At 37.9% G+C, this 22,298-nt stretch overlaps 1 protein-coding gene across 3 annotated transcripts; it reads right to left on the bottom strand.

Annotated features, from left to right (window-relative positions):
- Positions 1-677: 677 nt before the first annotated feature.
- cep152 (centrosomal protein 152) lies at positions 678-22,272 on the bottom strand. 3 transcript variants are annotated; one of them, XM_088006200.1, is made up of 26 exons: positions 21,192-22,272; positions 18,380-18,489; positions 18,239-18,299; positions 17,322-17,618; positions 17,068-17,227; positions 16,644-16,784; positions 16,430-16,569; positions 15,614-15,814; positions 15,366-15,513; positions 14,237-14,328; positions 13,962-14,125; positions 11,211-11,412; positions 10,553-10,651; positions 10,342-10,472; positions 9,757-9,885; positions 9,396-9,678; positions 8,636-8,890; positions 8,344-8,475; positions 6,841-7,470; positions 5,991-6,066; positions 5,744-5,911; positions 5,566-5,650; positions 4,373-4,455; positions 4,129-4,285; positions 3,938-4,041; positions 678-3,341 (listed from the first exon to the last, which is right to left on the bottom strand). In XM_088006200.1, exons 1-26 carry the CDS (start codon positions 21,276-21,278, stop codon positions 2,593-2,595), a joined length of 4,884 nt encoding a protein of 1,627 aa, XP_087862326.1. In that variant the 5' UTR covers positions 21,279-22,272; the 3' UTR covers positions 678-2,592. The 3 variants fall into 3 exon arrangements, with proteins under 3 accessions (XP_087862326.1, XP_087862323.1, XP_087862324.1); XM_088006197.1 differs by having other exon boundaries at positions 3,938-4,285; XM_088006198.1 differs by having other exon boundaries at positions 3,938-4,285; positions 4,373-4,452.
- Positions 22,273-22,298: the final 26 nt, after the last annotated feature.

Genomic DNA, 22,298 nt, shown 5'->3' with positions numbered 1-22,298 from the left:
ATAGATTTATTCTTTGAATTCTGACTTTTTTTTAATCATAATTTTGACTTTAATCCCAGATTTGTTTCATTAGGCTCACTGTTCTGTATTAAATCCCATCATTTTTACATTAATCTTTAAATTGTCTTTCTTCTCAGAATTCTGGTTTTAATGCCAGAATTTTTAAGTTAATGTCCAATTTCAATCTTTTGTCTCATAATTCTGACATTTCTCCAAATTTTGACATTAATCTCAGAATTTTGACATTAATCTTGGAATTTCGTCTCAAAATTTGTAAATTCAGACTTTTTAGAAAAAAAATCTGAGTTTGATCTCAGAATTTTGAATTTTCTTAGTTTCAAAATTGACTTTTCAATTCCTCAGAATTCAGAGATTAAAAGCAGATGTTTTTTCTTCTGTTGCCCTAACCCTGTAGGAGTCCTTATATTCTGGATTCTGAACTATATGAATATTTATTTAAAACCGTTTTATCAGGAGCTACAAAAGGAAGAAAGAAAACCCAGATCAGTAACCGAGGATCCCGGTGCGGCTCGGCTCGTTGTTGGTAATTCATTTAATCTTCCTGTTTGTTATCGGAGCAGAAACGTTTCACGCTGACCTATTTGTCAGCGAGTCTCCAAGTTATTCTTTTCACGCAAAACCAAGTAAAACAAATTTAGGTCCTATAGAAAGAAACATTTTCAGTCTGAAATAAGTCAAGATTTATTAAAATGACAAATATAAATACAGAAACAATTATAATGCATGCAGAGCTCATCTTGTAAATCTAAAACATTTTACAAATATGAACATAAAAACACGTTTCAAACAAAGAAGCAGAGATTGAATATCTGGGTTTTTATACTGTTTACGCCCTTTAGTGAGAGCTAGCTGCCATTTTGTGTCTTTCAGACATTTCTCTGTGGATGGAGTTAAAAATATATTCAAAAATACTGTTTTTAAAAATAAAAATTCAACTTTTATCCATTTAAAAAACAAGATTTTATTTGAAATGACCCAACTGTAGCATTAAAAATAAGGAGTGTAATACGTTTCCTGAGCTTTTCTGTGTTTTAATCTGGTTTTTGGTGAGCAACAGTGTGATTATTTCATTAAAGGTAAACAAAAAAGGCACATGCTAAAGCTAAGGTGACATTTTAAATTAACATGCACTGCTACAAACTGCACTGTGGAACCGTAGTTCTGCTGCAGATGCTTCTTATTGTGACCAAAAACGGAGGATCAATGCAGAAATCGCAGCAGCTTAGCGAATGCAAAGCTAAAATCAGTGGCAAATGAGATTAGCTTTGCACAGTCATGCGAAACAGAATGAAACATGGAGGCTGACTGGCCTCCAGCAACTCCACCGGTCAATAATTAACTAGTTTTATCTGCTTCATCCAGCACAAAACTTCCCTTACTTTTGGCTCAGTGCAGATCCTCACGTGTGATAAAGTAAACCGAGTCATAAATGTGCAGTGGAGGCTCTTTCTGCCTATTTCATCTATGAAATGGGTAAAATAAGGATTATTTTTTTTATGCACAGCGCTGGTCAAAGCTTTAAATAAACTCATTATGAACATGAATGTTGTACAGATTTGGCTTTGTTGTGAATCATTATTTTTCAGGGTTTGACTCCAATGTAAAGATACAACCTCACTAATATATAGACCTTCTTTATTATTCTGCTGACTTTATGAAAACAGAACCAGAAGTTTTCAGTTTTAAAAGCTTCATGTCAAATTCTCCAAACTTATTTATTGCTATTGAAGTTGAAGTTATATAAAAACCTTCACCAGAACATCTGGTTTGTTCATTTTGATGTAAAACCACAAAGAAAGAGGGAATGTTTTATAATTAGTCTGAACATTGGTCATTTCTGGTTCTTCATATTTCAAATGTCCTAAGATATTTGGACTAGAATACGGCATATTAGGGTGACTGCAAACAGAAAAAACAGGAAGAGTACATGTCCACCAGAAATCCTCTAACCTCAGAAGGTTTCTACAAAAATCTTGGAAATTCCTGAGTTTCAAAAGTCAAAGTTTGCCAGTAAAATCTCAGGAATTTTGAAATTAATCTCAATATTTCCAGAACAGTTGAAATTTCTGAGTTTAAAATTTGCTAGAAAAAAAACTAATTTTTTTTAGATTGAAATCAGAAATTTTCTAAACTAAATCTCAGAAATTTGAAAAGTCTAGAAAAAAAAACAGATTTTTAGATTGATCTCAATATTTCTAGAAAAATCTTGGAAATGTCCAAGTCTGAAAAGTTGAATATTTGCTAGAAAAAAAAAACTTTTCAAACTATAGAGAATTTCTCAGATTAATCTCAAAATTTCAAAATAAAATAAATAATAAAATAAAAATAAATTCCGGTAAATTTTCAACTTTTGGAGCTCAGAAATGTCCTTGTTCTTTCTAGAAAATTTCTGATTGAGTTTTCTTTCCATCTCCAGTAGCCCTAATACGTCGTAGAAACTAGACGGTGATGACAGGATTTTGTGTTTTTGCGGTGTAATGAAGAATGTTGCCACTGTTTTAAATGTAAACATAACACTGAAACAAAGGCACATTTTATTGGGCTACATGTCTTTACCTTCTCCCTCCTCTGTTATTTCTGCAGGTAGAAGGGGCTGTCGAAGCCGCTGTCCTGCAGACGCTGCCTCAGCTCAGAGAACGGCGGCCTGGAGAAAACGTCGCCGTCTGAGCCGGGGATCGGCTCTCTGGCCAGACTCTTCTTTGCTTTCTTGTTGTTTTCAGTCTGAAGTGATTGCTTGGGGATTTCCTTGTACACCGTCAGGTCCGAATCGTCCGGAGTGGCGACCCCTAGTGCTCTGATGTCAGCATCCGAAGCTGAATTAGCAGAAAAAAGCCTGAGCGGGTCGCCTTCGCGCCGCGGTCTGGCTGCGTTTGGGCCGCTGTCCGAGTCGGTCAGGCTCCAGTCGGTCTGCTTCTCCTCTCTGACTGGAGCCTCCTGGACGAGGAACGGCCGGCTCTGCCGCGCCAACTCTGCCTTGCTGGAGTCGCCTCTTTGCAGAAACCACTCGGCGCTTTTCCCCCTCGCAGACAAAACGGCGAAACCCACGTGGGATTGGGAGGGTTTGTGAGGGAAAGAGTTTGAATCGAAGGTTTGTGGCTTCGTCACGGAGCCGTCCTCGGAGTGAAAGGTTTGAGTTAAAGGTTTGGTCCTAAATGCTGCGGTTGATTTGGGGCCTGAATCAGCAGAAACCTTTTCCCTTTGGGGTTGCTGCTCTGGTCTCGCATCAGGAAGTTCATTTAGCGTCGTCAGGTTGCTACGGAAACCTGAACTTCTAGTTGGAACGCCAACAATGGTGCCGGAAGATTCCCCCGTCGAACAACCTGCCGATGCAAAACAGACTGAGATGATACAAAATCATTCTCAGATAATGAGATTTTAGTTCTGAGCTCCTGTGAGAATGAAATCTTTTAGGGCCTCTGTCACTTTAAATCCAAATAGGCTGCTTCTGGCTACGCCCCCCAAGGCAACGTTTACATTCGCCTGTGAAAATGGCTGCAAAAAGATGCACAATTAAACAACTGTACATCTTTGAAAAGCAGAAGCAGAGCCTCCCGCACAACCAATAAGAATGCAGCAAGAGGTTTCTGGATGGTAAGTCAACAACAAAACACTTGTCTCTTCCTGCAGCAATTATACAGCGGTAAAACCAGCTGACAAAATGTGCTGGAGCTCCGCTGGGGTTGCTAAGTGACAGGTGGAGTGCCGCTCGAGTTGCTAGGCAACGGCGCAGTCCCCATGGAATTTGACTCAACAATCAGGAGGTTTTTGAAACGGCCAAAAAACATAAATGTATTGCCAAAAACTCAGTTTTTTTTTTTTTTTTTTACTCTTTGGAAGTTTTCAGAAGCAGTTGAGACCCAAGTAGAAATCTAAAAACTGGTAAAATGTAAATTTTGTTTCCTCATCTAGGACTTACTTGGTGGAGAGTAATTCTTTCCAGAGTTACTTTTTACCGGGGTCTCCAGCACTTTAGCCATGGCTGCCAGCTTGCTTGCAGCACTCATTATTTTCTTCTCAGCACTGCAGAAGACAGGAAGATCAATACAATTAGCCGGAGGAGCAATACTGCAGCAAGCGAACAAGTTCGGGACAATTAAAGCCTCTTGCCCCGTGGCTTTCCCCCCGTCCTCCAGTAACTCCTGCAGACAGGTCAGATAATAGCGGCGCATCTTCCTGGCCGTGTCCTGCCTCTCTCTCTGCACCTCGCTGCGGATCATCTCTGCCGCGCGCTCTCGACTCTCCTGCAGGTAGCGCAGCATGTCCCCTGGCAGAAACACACAGTCGGATTTGTTTGTTGCTGCTGCTGCTGCGAACTCAGGGGAAGTTTCTGTGCGTCCAACTCAACACCGACCTCTGATCTTTTCCACGGTGACGAGGTATTGCTGCTTCATCTCTTCCAGGCCCTGCTGAAGGTTTTGTTGGTGATCCGAACTTCTGAGAAGAAAAAATTAACTTAAAAAAGAAAAAGTTTCCCACAGTTATACTGATCTGACCCAATTAAAAAGCCTGGAGACTTTCAGATGTTTAAAGTTGTGTGGAATTACTTTTACTATTTTAATTTTATTATTATTTAGGCCTTTTATATTTCTTGCTGCATTTTGTAGTGATTTTTTGAGACAAACTAACACACATAGGATGTAACAATAAAAAATATAAAAATGTTTCTACTAGGATCATCCTGCAGATTCTCTGTCCTCGCTACAGGAAATCATCCCCACAGTATGATGCTGCCATGTTTCAAGAAGGTTTGAAGGTGTCCAATGTAAATGTCATAATATTTTATGTTATTGTGATAAGAATACAACTGATGATGAAAAATTATTTATTGCTTTTTTTAAGGTAACTGCATAGCACCACAAGCATAAATGTTCTTGAAAAACATCTATATTGGAAAAAAAGCTTCTTCAGGACACAAAATATTTGATTTTTATTATTAAACTGCACATAGAGACTTTAATTATATTTTAAAATGTACTGATATTTATTTAGTAATTTTTTTAAACATTCACTGAAATTTATCATGACGATAAATCAAAAATCTTAACATAAGAAATTTTTCACGATAAATGATCCGATACGCCTCGTTAGTTCTGACCAGAGATCTTTGTCCACATCTATTAGTTTGTTATTACGTCTCTTCCAGAAAGGAAGTCTGAGTTGTGTGGATCTACGTTGCTCCTTTTGGCTACGGCTCTGATTGACGTTATTTTAGGAGGCGGCCATGTTTCACTGTTTATACGGCTTTAAAATTCAGCTTTAAATGTCTGCATAATTCAATCCCACTCCTGGTCTTTGTGATTCTGTTAGTTCAAAACTCAAAATACTTCAAATAAACAAATATATTCACACTTAACAGTTGATCTGAACACTTGAAGAAGGCTCGACAAATACTGCTTAGGCTTTCTAGTAAGAGTTTTCCAGTCTGTTTTGATAAAACGAACTCAAATTAACATATTCTTCGGTATTTACAGGGAAAACATAAATTTTTACTAGATAAAATAATTTATAATGAATATTCTGGATGGATGGATGTGAACAACAAACCCTGAAGATTCATTAGCTCTCTTCACTTCCTCCAGCTGCTGCAGATGTTCCTCTTTCAGCTTCTGAATGCTGCTTTCATGCTCATCTATATTTTAGGGAAAAATAAATACACAACAGAGGTGCAGAGTCAGTGTGAGTTCAGGATTTTATGACAGAAGTTTAAATCACTTAAATGCACCTCGAAGCTGCTGCACTGCTGTTTTGTGCTCACGGATGCGATGCTGAAGTTGACGACAGGCTTTCTCTAAATGCCTGTGGAGCTCCTGATTCTTCTTCTGCAGCTTTCCCAAACTCTCAGTGCATCCCTTCCTGCAGCCAGGCTGCTCCTTCCTCCGAGCAAGAGAGCCTGGAGACAACAGGCAGTCATGATAGAAATTAAAAAGTGTAAAATAACGCAATATTTTACATCCAAGTGCAATGCACACCTTGAATTTCGTTGATTTGTCTTGTGTGTTTCTCGTGCGTCTCTTTTAGGATGCAGCTCAGCTTTTCTTCACTCATCTGTAAAAGTAAAATACAGACATTATTAAAAGTAAATAAATTCAGTTTGTTGCAACTACAGACACTTCGGAGCAATAATCAAAGATAAGCTGGCTTTTCATAAGATCTGAAAAAAGGGCAGCAGAGACTCAGGGACTTTCTAAGGAAGTTAAATATTTTTAGTGTAGATAGAAGCCTCTTTTATTGGTCTTTATCAAAGTTGTTTTAAACTTTTTCTGTTTGCCTGGTCTGGAAATGTAAGAGTTCAGAATAAAAACAGCCCATAAATAAAATTAATTTTTCAAATAAAAAAATAAACATTTTATTTCCTAAAATGGAAAAACAGCATTCTTTTCATGTGCACGTGATCATTTGTAGCAAAGGTTGCTTGTGGAGCTAAAAACAAACACTATTCTGTTTTTTTTTTTACTTCTTGTAATTGGACGGTAAAAAGTGCTTAATAAGAGGTTTTTCTTTTCTTTAAAAAATTTGAACCAGGTGAAGGTAAACTATGCCACCTGAGGAGGTTTGATGAGGACATATTTACAAACAAAGGTTTTTCATCCTTAATGCAGAATGTTTATAGTTTTGTACAGTTTTGAGTGAATTTCTGCTCTGGGTTGTTTTTTCAGGAATTGTTTTTAGTCTCTGTTAATTAATCAATTACTAAATTAGTTGACAATTATTGTCATCAACGATTAATCACGATTAATCGTTTCATCCCTAGTGCTTTTGTGTACAACAAAGGAACTGAACAAACATCAGACAAATTGTAACAAATGAACAAAAACCTACTTTCTTCCACTCCTTCTTGGCCTCTGTTAGTGCTCTGTTCATCATGTCTCTGCACGATGTTTCAATGATGTTTGTGATGGTACTTTCTGACGGGGATCCACCGGTTCTCCTGCCATCCTCAGCCTCCTGATGCTCCGTCTCAGCAGGCCTGAGAAGCCGTGCAGAGGCCTGGGCCAGTGCCGTCTGAAGCTCTGACACAAACTTCTCCTTCTCCTGCCGCCTTTCAGCCAGCTCCTTCTCTTCACACTGGCTCCTCCACTCCTCTTCTCGTGTCCTCAGAGTCTGCTGAAGTTTGGCCTCCAGCTGCAGCAGCAGCTCCTTCCTCTGGAGGTCAGCGTCTTCTCTGGCTTCCTGCACAGCCTGCTCCAGGTTTTTGCGCTGGTCCTGCAGCTTGGTTTGGTAGGTTTGCTCGTTGCGGGCCTGGATGATGGAGATCTCCTGCTGTTTGTCTCTGAACCATGCGGCTCGGGCTGCAGCCAGCTCCGCTTTCAGCAGGGCGGCTTGCTCTCTGCTAGCTTGCTCCAGCTGGCTCTTGAGAGCTGCCAGCTCCTCCTGAAGGTGCCCCGCGTTTTGCTGCTCCACTTGGTTTTTCCGCCACTCTTCCTCTGCTTCCTGCAAGGCCTGGGATACCTGAAAATTTATTAAAAAATTAAATATTAAAAATATGGAAAGAGGAGGATAAACTGCACTGACAGTAATTATAAAAATAACTAGGGCTGAAGCGATTAATTTGATTAATCGTGATTAACTTAGCAATCGATTAACCGTTAACTGGAGTATACAAACTCAAAAAAGGACATTTGCTGACATATAGAACCAGGTGGTTTTCTTTGCATAACTCGCTTATATTTACCAAGGCTGAAACACTTAATTGGATTAATCGATTACTGAAAGAATTGTCAACCAACTTAGTAATCGATTAATCATTAACTAACTGGAGTGTACAGACTCAAAAAACAAAGGCCATTTGCCGGAAGAAAAACTCAGTCTGAGCAGTAATTAAGAAAAACATTTTGCAATAAAAATAGAAAAAAAACAACAACTTTATAAATATGTTCTACCCAAGAACTCCTAAGATAGCAAAGATTTAGCTTCCCCTAGTTCAAATTCAGTGAAAAAATTTCATTCTTAATTTTGTTAAAACAAATTAAGAATGAGCGATTCTTAATTAGCAGTTAATTAATCAACCTGATATTGATTAATATCAGGTTTAGCAAAAGATCAACCTGATATTGTATTGATGTTAAACAGAAAAGCCTGAGCAAAGTATTTGTTTTTGCTACAACTGATCAAGCATTCACTAAAATGTTTATCTTGTAATTTAAAAAAAGGAATTAAATTGTTTATTTGCATATTTTAATGTATTTTTAATATTGTATAAAACAAGCTCAAGTGATCTGATGACAAATCCAAAATCTGCCAAATTTTTTAAAATCAGATTAATTGATTAATCATCATAATAACTTATTAGTTGCAGCCCTAAAATTAACAAGTTTCTCCTACTTTTTCCTTTGTTATTTCTTCCTGCAGCTCTTCCCATTTGTCCTTTTCTCTTTGCAGTAAAGTTTGGTATTCTGGTAACGAAGACAGATCCTCGATCCAGCGGCTGTAGGCTCGGGTTACAGCCCCTTCAACCTGAAACACAAATCTGTGCTTAGTCTACCACTAAGCTTTACCATTTAAATAACAAACAAGGTTAACAGTTTACAGGATTAATGTTGATAACAACCTACAAATGAATCCCAGCTTGTGTGAGGTAAAGCTTATTCGCTGTGTACTAGCTTAAAAAACTCACCTGCTTGGCCATGTCGTTCAGGTGTTTCTCTTCCAACTCTCTCTGGATTAGTTTCCTGGCTTCCGCCACAGCTTTGCGTTGCACTTTGTCAGCTTCCAGTTGCAGCTGCTGCTTCTGGGCAGCGAGCCTGGAGTCCAGCTCCTCAGCAGAAATTGCCCGACCGCTGGCTTCGAGCTCGTCTGTTTGGCAGCTCACCTCAGCAGCGTTTCTCTCTTTCTTAGCCTCCTCCAGCTGCTGAAGCCACGTCTTCTCTCTCTGCACCCCAACAGAACGAAACATACTGAATTCAGTCAGAATATGTAGGTGAGCTTCTTATATTTAATAGGGCTGCAACTAACGATTATTTTTGCAATCAATTACTTTTGACGATTAATCAATTAATCGGGTAGCAAAACTGGCAGATTTTTCATGGGAAGACTTAAAAAATATTAGAAATATATTAAAATATGCAAATAAATAATTCAATTACTTTATTAGACAAGAAAATAAACATTTTATTGCCTAAAATCCAATGACATAACATTCCTTTAGTTTAGGCTTAGTTATTTGTAGCTAATGATGCACCTACAGCTAAAAAATACCAGGTTTCCCCCAGTGCTTAGCCACCAAGCTAAGCATTGCTTATTTATTTAAGTCTTAATCTTCAATCTTTCAATAACACATAATTATGAATTTATGTACTCCAGATAGCGAAAGTCGATTACTAAATTAGTTGACAATTATTTCAATAAACGATTAATCATGATTAATCGTTTCAGACCTTTTGAAGTTCCTTCTTCCATTTGGCTTCAGTGGAAGCAACATGGCAGCTCACTTCCTGCTGGATTTCAGCCTCTTTCTCTTTGGTCCAGTCTCCTTTAAGCTTCAGCATGGCGGCCTGATGCTGAGCCTCCAGTTCACCCCTCAGCTTCTCCAGCGCTTCACTACTCTCTTCTTCCTGTTTCTTCTGCAGAGTTTCCTCCAGGAAACACTTCTCTTTGCACACAGAGATGTAACATTCCTGCACGGCCAACATCTTATCGCTGACCTCTGACAGCTGGTTTCTGTGGAGGAAGTTAAAACAGGTGCGTTAAGCGACGTGTAAAGGAGAACAGATTTCGGTTTTAGGGACAGAGACTTACTGCAGCTGCTGAATCTGCTCCTGGTGCTGTGCAGTCAGCTGCTCCACCTCCGCGTTGTGTTCTAGCAGGAGTTCTGTTCTGACCCGGTTCACTACATCATCTCTGTACTGCTGATTTATCCGCTCAGTCCTAAAAAAACATGCAAATGATTTATAAATATCAGGACTGAAACTAATAATTGTTTCAGTAATCGATTATTCTTACGATTAATTGATTAATCAGATAGAAATAATGATTCAATTATTATTTTAAATAATAAATATATTTTATTACCTGAAATGCAACAGCATAACATTCCTTTAGTGCATGCTTGATCATTTTTTGGATTAACTGATCAATAACTGGAGTAGTAGTTTTGGGTAGAATATATTTACAAACAAATGTTTCTTTTTCATCTTAAATGCAAAATGTTCATAGTTTGCAGTTTTAGCTTAATTCCTGCTCTGACTCTGTTCTTTCAGCAAATTGCCTTAGTAAATGATTAATCGATTACTAAATTAGTTTATGATTATTTTAATAATTGATTAATCACGATTAATCGTTTCAGCAGATGAATAAATAAACCCATCTTGCCATGGGTCTTACCTCTGAGCAGCTTCTTGCTTTTCTTGGTCCAGTTCTTGGATCATCTCTCTCATTTTGGTGCACAGCTCAGAGTTGGCAGATTTCAGCTTTTCCTCGTTCTGTTTCAGCTCTTTATTCTTCTTTTCGAGCATCTACAAGTTGACAAGAAAACAGACTTAACATTTTGTCTTAAATAAACCAAAGAAGGTAAAGAAAATGGACAAAACTCAACCTCCACTTGTTCCAGCAGGTGTGCCTCTTCCTGCGATCTCAGCTCTTTCTGAGAGCCTTCAGTCGTGTCCAGGTGTTTCCTCTGGCTGGTCTCTCTGGCCTGAGGAGGAAAAATCATTTATTTCAGAACAAGAATAACTTCAGTTAGTGTGCTGGAGTCTTGTTGCAGTGTAAAACTGTTCATTTAAAATGTTTTAAGTTTTTCATGAGATAAACCAGGAATCAGGAACCGTTTCAATCCCAAAAGGCCTTTTTGCTACAAATTAACTTTTGTCTAGTCGCAAATAATAATTACAATTAACTCATTGATTTCCATTTGCCTGATTGATCATTTTTCTCTTTTCTCTCTTTCTATCAAAAACTTGATTTCAAAAGTTTGCAGTCTGGTCTCTTTAGATTTGCTCTGATCTCATCCAGCCATTTTATGAAGACCAATTTTGTTCAAATGTACAGACTCAGAGAGACTAGATACAAACATTGTAAAAAAAACCAAATAATAGGATAAAACAACTGCTTCCATTCCACTTCACTGTTATGCACGACTCTGTTGGTCTATCATGTAAAATCTCTTTGAAATACACTGACTGAGGTCAATACAGGATCACAAGCTGGTAAATGTAAGTTAATCTTTAAAAGCGTCCACCAGGGGGAGCCCTTACTGCAGAGCAGAGCTTGGCCTCCTCCAGCTGGGCCTCCAGCTCCCCGACTCGCCCCTGAGCGAGCCGCAGCTCCTCCTGCAGCTGGTTGATCTTCTGCCTCTTCCCCTTTAAACACCCCAGGCAGCGCTGCATTTCCACACGCAGCAGCCTCAACACTTCCTCCTTGGGCAGCTTGGAGTCGGACAGGTGATTCATGGTGGTGCTGAAGAGTCAAAGGGAGAACTGTAAGTTTCATGAGTACCAGCGGAAGAGATCTGATGTTACGTCTGCAGGTTCGTTCACTTTTCAACAGTAAAATTTAAGAATTCTTCAAGGTAAGTTTTCAAACTGTTCCAGCACCACACTTAGAGATAAAAACAACATAATTTAACTAAAAAATAGACCGTTTGAATTCACTGTGACATCATTTTTTACTCTTATTAATAAAGTCTTGTGATAGTATTCACCATTCGACAAGGTAAATTAAAATATAACAAAGTTTAATGTTTTTTAAATGTTTCTTAAACACATGTGACAAAACACTAATTTAATAAAAACAGTTCCCCGATTTTAATAACTGTTTTATGTATAAAATATAAGCCAACCTAATGCTGGCCGATATTGATAATTATTTATTAAGTTTTTGTTTTAAATGAATTACTGAATTACTGCCAAACTGGTGGTGTGACTTTTCCTGTTTTGTCCACAGTTTTCACTCCACACTGTTGTTTATTATTTTTAAGCAGTTTTGAGGACCAGTGAAGGAACCTTAAACTGCTGCTGTGGCAGTTACTAGGTAACCAAAGAATGACCGAGTTGCTAGGTAACCAAAGAATGAGAGAGTCAGTTGATTCCACCAAAATGGGCAGCTAAAGGATTTCCTCTGCCTACATTTCCCACAATGCTGTGTGGTTCTCTATATATTGAATATTCTGTCTACTGATATTGATCGCGTATCCATTGTGATATATATTGTTATTAATTTATCTTCCAGCCCTAAGCCAAGCCTTTACTTCAATTACACAGATCAATAAATATTCAATACATTGAAACAAACAAAGCTAAATGACCTTCATGCTCAAATTAAATACACAAAAAGTTGCTATATATATATATATATATATATATATATATATATATATATATATATATATATATATATATATATATATATATTTATATATATATATATATATATATATATTATATATATATATATATATATATATATATATATATATATATATATATATATATATATTAGGGCTGTTGTAAACGAATATTTTAGTAATCGAGTAATCTATCGATTATTCTTACGATTAATCGAGTAATCGGATAAAAAAAATTATAAAATGAAATATTGGTAAATCTGGCATAATACCGGTGTTACTATCAGATATCAATATCAGTCCAATTTTTCATATTTGAGCATCCCTAACAGTTGCTTTTTTGTAGTTTAGAAAACTAACCTGTAACAATAATAGCTCACTTTCTAAGTTAACCAGAAGAAAAGTTATAGAAAAATCTGAAATTATACTGAATTTAATAACAAAGAGGCAGGCTCACAAATATGCTTATAAAAAATGTCTACAATCCAGCTTTTAGTTTATGTATTCATCTTCAGTGAGTTTAATAGATTAATTAAACTCACCTTGCCACCTAACCTGTCACGCTTTGGGTTTGAAAATACGGGAAATGCCGCCTGGAGTGGGAGGAGAGGGCGAATGAACGAACATGGGGTGGAGGGGAGGAAATAGACCAGCGGACTGACGAACCGTTATACCGGGGGACGAACACGGGGGGAAGCAATACGGGATATTTACTACACCTTCACTGGTCACACTCAGAAACTCATCTACCAGCCATGTACGATGCGCTCCGCCACCCGTTTCTTCAGACCGGGATATGAAATTTATTGTGCGGTTCGTCGGTAAAGCTACATTTACACGGTAAGCATCAGCTACTCAGCCGCCCGCCCTGTTCAGTCTATCCGCTCACCTCAGCGCTCTTCCCGCCGTTCGTTTCAACCAGCAGCCCCGGAGGAGAAATGCTGCCGTACTCCAGGCATTCCCCAGTCATGTTAAGGATGCTTATTGGTTCCCCAAAAACGATAAAAAGTCGGGCATTATCATCAATCAATAAAATCCCCACGGGCCAATCTTGAAGATTGGACTTTATGCCGCTGAGACTTAGCTTTTGTCAACAACTCAGAGGCGGAAGTGAGAGCTCCGCGCAATGCAAATGAAGCCCCGGCCGGAACACGGTGCGCTAACTAATAAAACATAAATTAACGAAGCTTCGAGGCAGGTAAATTTTCCTCGAGGAATTTTAGTAATCGAGGTACTCGAATCATTCGAGGAATCGTTTCAGCCCTAATATATATATATATATATATATATATATATATATATATATATATATATATATATATATATATATATATATATATATATATAACAAATTTTTTGATAGGTTTTCTGGCATTTAGTAAATACAAATCATTTTGGAATTCTAACTAATCTAAAACAAGTGAAGTTTAGTTTCATTTAACTTCAGATAGTCATAAAAAATCTCTTTTTTTGTTAAAAAAAAAAATACCAGGTTTCAACTGTAAATTATGTTTTCCTAATTTTGCTTTTCATCTAATGTTTATTACAAAACTGCAGTTTGAATATCAAGCACTTTACTTGAAATTCAAGTAATTCTAACGGGTTTCAGGAAACCCTGTGTTAACCTCTGAGGCAGCGTAAAATCCCAGTGATCGCAGCCTACCTGTGAACTGTTCCGTTCTTCCTTTCGGGTTTCTTTAATCCCAGATCCATGCAGGATTCAGACAGCTGGTTCTCCCAGTCGTTACTGAGGTCAAACGCTATAACGCCGTGTTTCAGGGCAGACTCATACAGCGTAATCTGCTCCTTCAGTTCAGCCATGTCCTCCTTTCAGGTGAACAAAAACAGGTTTAGGTTGACAGGTTTGCACAGCCCTGTCTCTGGAGAACATTTAACAGTAATTTAGTAGTAAGAAAATAAAGTAAATGGAAAGCAAACCTGTAAAACTTTGTTTATGTTTTCGCTCAGTGTCTTGGCTGACTGAGCTTGTTGTAGTTTGATCTGCATTTGACTCATTTCCTGAACAGAATCTGAAGAAAAACAAGCAAAATTACTGAACAACTAAAACAAAAGAGTAACTAACCACATCAGGTTCAGCAAATGCCTGATATTTAATACATACAGCACTGTGACAAAGTATTTACTCATTTTTAATGGTTCAGGGAACAACATTGATGTTTCCAGTAACTAGCAATAAGTCAAGTTGGTGTGTATAAATTTCTTTTTTTGCAGAATTAACTTCACTTGGCTGCAACTAATGATTATTTCTGACGACTAATCAATTAGTTCCATTAAAAATTTACACATTCTACAGATTTTCCATTTAATCATCTGGTTCTTTCAGCAAATTACCTTTTTTGGAGTCTTTATAATCTAGTTAACGATTACACTGCAAAAACACAAAATCTTACCAAGAATTGTTGGTCTAGTCTCAGTAAACTTGAAATAAGACAAACTAAGTTAAAAGTAACGTTTCAACAAGATAAAGGAGTTTGTTTTAAGTAAATATGTCCTTAATATTGATCAAAGTGTTGTTTTATTGGCAGATTATTTAGTTTATAACATTTTTCCCATGTTTACAGGTTAATTTATCTGCCTATAGAACTAGTCTGAATCCTCGAAGTTAGTCTCATTTCCAGTGTAGTTATATTTTGCGTTTTTGCAGTGTATTTCAACTTTGATTCTGAATTTCTCTGGATCAGAGCGTGATGTGTTGGTCTAAGAGGTCTTCTAGCCTACTTCATGCTGTCAGACGGGTTTTGTTGAAGTCAGGCAGTAATTGGGCCTGGATGTGGCGACTGACACTGAACTCAGTTTTCATAAGAAATAAAAATAAAAAATCACAGCAAAATCACAATTTAACAAGGAAAGTGGGGCAATGACTTTTTCTTAATGAGTAAAATCATAATTTGATAACCTCATTTTGTATTTACACGTTATCTATGTCTGATATCAAAAGGTATTTGACGATCCAAGACATTTTCTGCAAAATGTCTCAGAAGAAAACGAAGGAAATCTGTGAGGGTGTAAATACTTTTCCCAGCACATATCTGGACTCGTTACTGACTCGTCTGCAGCAGCTTGGCACATTGTTGCTGACTCTCTTCGAGGCGCTGGCTCAGAGAATTGACGATTCTGGCTCTCTCCAGCTGCTCTTCTTCTCTCTGGCGCTCCAGCTGCTGAACTTGCTGCTGCAACTTCTGACTAACATCAACCTAGAAGCAGGAAAGCAAACAAGAGCAACACAAAAACCACACTTATGATGTTTCTGCACAAACCGTTGATGAATAAATTGTTCCAAATAAAATTACTGACCTGGTCGTTCAAAGCCTGGGAGGTGGAGTCGAGTTTCTGCTGCACAGCCAGCAGCGCCGCGTCGTGCTGCTCCTTCATGACAGCGAGGTCTCTGTCGTGCTGCTGCCGCGCTCTGGACAGCGTGTCAGAGCGGCAAAGCTCCAGCATCTGCTGCTTCATGCTGTCCACTGCAGCGTCAGCAACCTTCAGCTTCTTCATGTTCTGCAACACGAAACGCTTCGGCTTTAAGCACAACACCTGATTTATTCTCCAAATGATTTCAATGACAGAATATTTAAAGCAAAGGAAGGAAGAACATCAGCTTAAATTACTTAATGTGCATTATTTCTGCATATCGAAGGTATTGTTTTCAACTGCAGTTTACAAATGCTACATAAAGCAATTTTAAATGACAACATTATCAGTTTTATGACAGCATATTAGGGCCACTGCAGGCAGAAAAAAGGAGTTAATTTCTGCAACAACAAAAAAAGCTCAGAAATTTTCTTGAAATCTCATTGGGGTTTTTTTTTTTTTTTTTTAGATTTTTTCAGAAAATCTCAAAAATTAATCTCAGAAAGTTCTGAGATTAACTTCAGACATTTTTAAATTTTGAATTTTTTCAAGCAGATTTTCAATTTTGAACCTCAGAATTTTTTTAAAGAAAATTTCTGAAATTTCAGAGTTTTTTTGGCAAAAATGTACTCCTTTTTTCTATCTACAATGATCCTAATACATTGTTGTACAGTTTAATGATTGTTGATGGAAGATTAGCAAATAAACTAAGCAATAAGCAGTCGGGATGAAGAGGTGAAGCAGCGTCGTTGAAACGTTTACCTCCTGGTCTTTCTCTTTCAGGATCTGGACCTGCTGCTCCAGAGCCTTCAGTTTGTTTTGCATCTGAGTTTCTCCTTTCTTCGCTTCTTCAATCAATCGACTCGACTCCCTGAAACTTACCGCCAGGCCATCTTTTTCATCTGTTAAAAATAACAGCAGGCTCTCATGTATGTGGTTATTTTCATAGTGTGCAGACAAACGGAGTGAAACTAACCTTTGACGATTGCAAACTGATGCTCGATGTATCTCATATTTCGGCGTGAATCCTCCAGTTTCCGCTCCAGGTCTTCGATTTGCCTCTGCTGAGCTTTGTTTAACACCTGCAGCTGCGCGACCTGCTCCTTGTCTGCAGTTTCTGAAACGCCACAGACATTTGAATCCCCAAATTATTCACAGTTTTAATAAAAGCAGTATTTTTAAAATACTCCGGATTGTAAGGCATCTGTCGTTTTTTTTTAAATAAAATTAAAGGGTCTTAAGGTCGCCTTATAGTCCAGAAAATACGGTAGGCTATTAGTTTGTAAGGCTTTTCAATCCTCAGCATTTCACCAACATTAAAACTTCAAAAAGAAAAAAACAAGACAATAAAACCAGCAGTTCTTTAATGCAGCATCAAAACACAAATCACTGAAACTTACGTTGGGTCGAATCAAGAAATTCCCTCTGCAGCTGTTCAAATTGATCTTTTTGCTGAGCACTATGAGGGTTTAACAGTTTTGGCTGGTGGGCTGGATGCTGAGGGTTAAAATTGACCTTGAACTGATTGTTGCCATGGTCACTTGGTCCAGCGGTTAACTTCTGAGGATCAACACAAAGAAAAACTGTTTATTAACGCACATGGAACTAAAAACAAAAACTTCAGGATTTCTCCAGACAAAGGTGGATAACTCACTTGGAAATGGTTTCTGGTGTTGTTGTCGCCTTGGCACTGCGGACTCCTGTAGCCTCCGTCGCCGTTATAATCCAGATTGCTTCTGGTGCCGTCAAGGAACAACCGTGGGTCACACTCTGCAGAATAATCCCCGGTCTCTGCATATTCATCCGAGTCCATGTTTGTTCGATTTTCCTGAGCAAAGTGACGACCCTGGTCCCAGCCGGGAGGCAGACTGTGAGGCAGGTGTCCGTTAGCATGTCCGTCCTCGTACGCATACCCATCAGGCGAGCCGTGATTGTAGTCGACTTCATAGGCCTTCAGAGAAACAGTAACAGTGTTACTGATCTGTTTTTCTTTTATTTACTTTGAATATTGGACAGAAATGATCTAATTAGGGCTGCAACCAACAATTATTTTAGTCATGGATTAATCAGATAGCAAAACTGGCAGATTTTTAATTTGTTCACTTATGTATTTTTCATACAGTATTACAAATACAAGAAAAGAAGCAAATAAATAATTTAGTTCCTTTTTTTATACAACAAAATGAACATTTATTGCCTAAAATGCAATAACAGATTTGCTTCAGCGAACGTTTGATCATTTGTAGCACAGGATGAATCTGCAGCTAAAACAAATACTTCTAACATCAACATGTGAAAAGCTCAGCTCTTTCTTGACTTGACATGATTGACATAATTTGGTAGCAAAAGGTACTTAATAGCAGATTTTTATTTATAGAATTTGAATCAGGTGAAGCTAAAACTGCGACCTGAGGAGATTTGGGTAGAACACATCTATAAATATCTCCATATTAAATGCAAAATGTTTGTTAACAAGTAATCAATTACTGATTTGACGATTATTTGAATAATTGATTCATCGCGATTAATCGTTTCGGTCGTAGATTTAATACAAACACAAAGTAAGACAACCTGTGTGTGAGAGGTTGGATGCGAATGATCAGACCAATCCTGGTTCCACTTCGTCTGAGGGCTGAGAGAAAACAAAATCACTTTCAACCACTTCTTAAAGTCTCCAGACTGGACTGATGGGTGAACAGAAACACGCGCTACCTGCTGCCGGTGTTTTTATTGCTGTAGGTAGAGCACTCCAGCTCAGGGGAGGAGGAGTCTCTGCTGTCTTCCAGCATGTCATCTGGTAAGTCGGTGAGCAGCTTGTGCAGCTGCAGAGACACGACACATGGAGATTAGTCAGCAAGGTTGCTCAGCAACAAAGTTATAAACTAACAGTGTAAAGAAATAACACAGAGAGCCGATCAATGACGACGTGAGAAGCAGCAAGGCGAGGCGGCACTTTGTTTGTTTTCTCATAAGTGACAGAAGGTATTTTCTGATCTTCCTAAATGTTTTATGAAGATTCTGAAACTAAACTAAAAAAATTTATTTGTTTTGAAATGATAGTCGTTCAACTAACTAACCAGAAGTTTTCAAATGTGTACATTTTTACTTGAATCAGTAATAAAATGCCTTGTTTATACATTTTTGCACCTTTAAAAAAAGCTGAGAAAGTTTTGTGTTAGTAAACAGGCTTTCAGAAACGAGCAGAACCTGCTGGACTTACTTCCCACAAAGATTCCTGAATATTCCTCAGATCCTCGACTGTGTCCACGACCGACGGACCCATATCACCACAATTACACATCTATAAAAAATCCTCCGCTTCCATCTATACCACCAACATATCCCAATACATCTGCGGAGATGACCTCCTGTGTGAAACATTCAAAGTGCGCCCGGCATGTCATCGGCTTCCTGTGACATCACTGCGTTTCGCTCCCAAAGACCTCCATTGTTCAGAAAAAAAACATATAGCAGGGTTAACTGGAGCAGAAACATTCCAGTTACTGGCAGCAAACGAGTTCCCCTTGACCAGTTGTGTGTAATAAGTAGGTTACTACGAATTGATAAAATAAAATGAACTCGGAGGGAAGAAGTTAGTTTTAAATCTAATCAGCAAGCAGCTCAGCAACATTTCTTCCCTCCTAACTCGAGCTCAAATGGGGTCAAGAGTGGAAACGAATCGACTCAGAGGAAGGAGAAAGTAGGGAGGCTGCAGGGCAGAGCGAGTTTCAGCGGGACACACCTGGAAGGAGGCCTCTCCACCGAGCCAATAATAGCTCAGACACATGGACTAACAGATTGTGGGTGTGAACAGCTAAGTGGAGGTGGGCCTGTCAGAGGGTGGCTGTGATTTGTGACATTCAAACAATGAACACTTTACTGCGTCTACAAACAGCAGAGAACAACCTGGTAGATTTATCATTTACAATCACAATCCAACAGCAGTGGACAGCTCTCCCTGTTAGGCCGGTAGCAATAAATCAATTAATTAATCGCATGATAAATAAAGATGAGCTCAATCATTTCTATTTGCATGATTTATCATTTTTCTCTCTTACCAAAAACTGGAGGACAAAAGCCTGTGGTCTGGTGTTTTGGCCTAAACTTTCCCTCAAACTTTTTTGAAGGAACATTTTGACTACATAGGTAATTCATTTTTTAATCTGATGTTGTTTCTATGATTTATTTTGTATATTTAAAATGTTTTCCAGTTCCAGTGTTAAATATTACTTATATTAGATTTTATTACTTGAAAATGGTCTCAAAACAGCAGTATTATTGTTTATTGCAATAACTTCTGGGACAATTTATTGTCCAGCAAAATTTCTTATCATGACAGGCCAACTTTCACTTTCTCTAATTGTTCTTTGCACAATTTTATCTAATTTTTTATCTCAATACACTTCAGTTTTATGTACCAGGACAGCCTTCTCACACTGCCAAAATCAAAGGTGTTGATGATACCAGTGTGTTTGACTGGATGACAGCAGACCCAATGATGCAGATTAACTGAAAACCATCATAAAAGCAACCCAGACTTCCTTAACACCTCAGCAGAGCCACATGGTGACTGGACCGGCTGCACAGATGCAGTAATTCATGTAAAAGAAGCTTCAACAACATGTGGAGTACATTTACTGTAAAGCACATAGAAATACTTTATAGTAGGCTGACCTTTGTGTTTGAAAAACATTGAAGTATATTTACAGTGGACAGACAGACAGATGGCTCCAAAAGCTTCGTACATTAGTTTGACGCCATTTTTTTTATGATCCCATAGATTTCCAGGCTATTTTACTTTCACCCACCTTTTCACCTCTAGTAATGTTTTTTTTTTTCTATGCGACTGAGAGTAGCCAATCCAAAACATTAATTTTGTTATTCTTCAACTCCTTTCTATCTTGGCTGTATGCTTTTGATCAATGCCAATTTGTAAGACCGATTTGTTGCCAAGCTTGAGTTACTGACTGATATCTTGAATACCGCTTCAGCATCGTCTTTTCCATACAACACCATCTGTTTTAGAAAGTCTACCAGTCTCTCTTGCCCAAAGCAACGATGTTGCCAACTCCGTACTTCAAGCAGGAACGGTGCTATAAACCTTTATAGTTTCCACCCAATTTCTCCGGATGTAATGGTAGCCATTATGACCAAATAAAAAGTGATCCGACTCAGTTGCAGAATCCAATATTTTTATTTCTAATAACAGCAGTATTTTTCTGTTATAGTAGTATATTATTATTATTATTATTATTATTATTGCTATTATTGTTAATCTTGTTTTTAACATGTTAAAAACTTTTTTGATATGAACTTTTATACTGATGCTGCTAACTGACCTAAACCTGGAAATGTATAGTCATTTAATGTCATTAAGACGGAATTAAAAAAAAAAAAACAATTAGATGCAGTTATCGTATGTATTTAAATTTGTAGATCCAAATAAATAGCCATGGTAGAAAGAGCCGAATATTAAGCTGAGGAAAATAGGTCCTTTAACACTGTGACATGCTATGTTTTGCACCTCTTGTTCTCTGGCGTAGTCCTCCTGGTCGTATTCATCTTCCTCATGTTGAGTCTGAAGGGCAGCGCTGTCAAAATCAATGGACATGTTGCACTGCCTGCTTGGAAAGAAGAGTAAACAGTCTGGTCAGCTCGGTACGCTGCAGCAGTGTAGTCAGGCGTTAACTTAAAAGATAAGTAAAATGTATGTTAAATTGAATTTTTGTTGTCACAAGCAGATATGTATATTAATAACTTACCAAGTGGAAGGGGTAAAAAACTTGGAAGTTCCTTTTAGTAGCTCATCCAAGATGTTGTAGAGTGCTGAGTGTTGAGCATGCTGCTGTTTACATTATAAAGCAGCGATTTAAAAAAAACTTAGTTGCTTTTTTACATTAACAAAAGCATAAAACCTTTTCACATAGAACGGTATCTGTAGACGGCGATTATTTTTGCTAGTGCAGAGTTTAACAAAACTTTCCGAGCAGTTCTCCGGGGAGTAAACTCTAAAATCAGAAGCTAACAGAAGTTAGCCAGCTAACTAGCTTGTTGAACATACGCGTGACGTCGACTCCCCCTCTTTGAAAACTCGCGCGCATTAGCAGCGCCAAACCCTCGCGGATGTAAACAGGAAAAAAGAAAAATGCTGCCCAAAAACTTTATGCAGTTTCATGAGGAAGCATAAATACTGTTATTTCACTGGTTTAGTCATTAAAATTCCGTCCACTTAGTCGAACAGACACGCCAGAAATGTTTTTGTTCTCTTTCTAATTCCGGGAATAGTCTAGGTTAGCAACGTCTCCATAGTAACAGCTTTACTGGAATTATGGGTAGGGTAGTTCTTGGTATGTTGTACTGATAGTTGGCTCCATACACGCTCCGAGAGCGAATAGTTTTATTTTATCATTCCATGTTTTTTTAGATAACAGATATTTTCTTTTCTTATGATCAGTAGTAAGTAACAAACTCAAATAAATCATAAAACTAAAAATATTTGGCCTAAAATAATCTTGAATTATAGTCTTTATTGGGCTCGCCAAAGTTATAACCTGTATACTAGGAATACTTACTCATTATTCTTTCAGAAATTACTTCAGACTGGAGGTTATTAATAAAATAATGCTGAAAT

This window comes from Poecilia mexicana, unplaced genomic scaffold, assembly GCF_051168715.1.
Source record: "Poecilia mexicana isolate PSO_F unplaced genomic scaffold, ASM5116871v1 scaffold_6, whole genome shotgun sequence".
NCBI classification, from domain to species: Eukaryota; Metazoa; Chordata; class Actinopteri; order Cyprinodontiformes; family Poeciliidae; genus Poecilia; species Poecilia mexicana.
Note: the sequence above shows the minus strand (reverse complement) of the source record. Positions and strands in the feature narration are given on the sequence as shown.

Coding starts and splice junctions, on each gene's coding strand:
- cep152 (XM_088006197.1), bottom strand. CDS start 21,278: ATGTCCATTGATTTTGACAGCGCTGCCCTTCAGACTCAACATGAGGAA. Junction 9,679..9,756: donor GAGCAGATTCAGCAGCTGCA/GTAAGTCTCTGT, acceptor CTTCCTCCACAG/AAACCAGCTGTCAGAGGTCA. Junction 4,286..4,372: donor CACCGTGGAAAAGATCAGAG/GTCGGTGTTGAG, acceptor TGTTTCTGCCAG/GGGACATGCTGCGCTACCTG.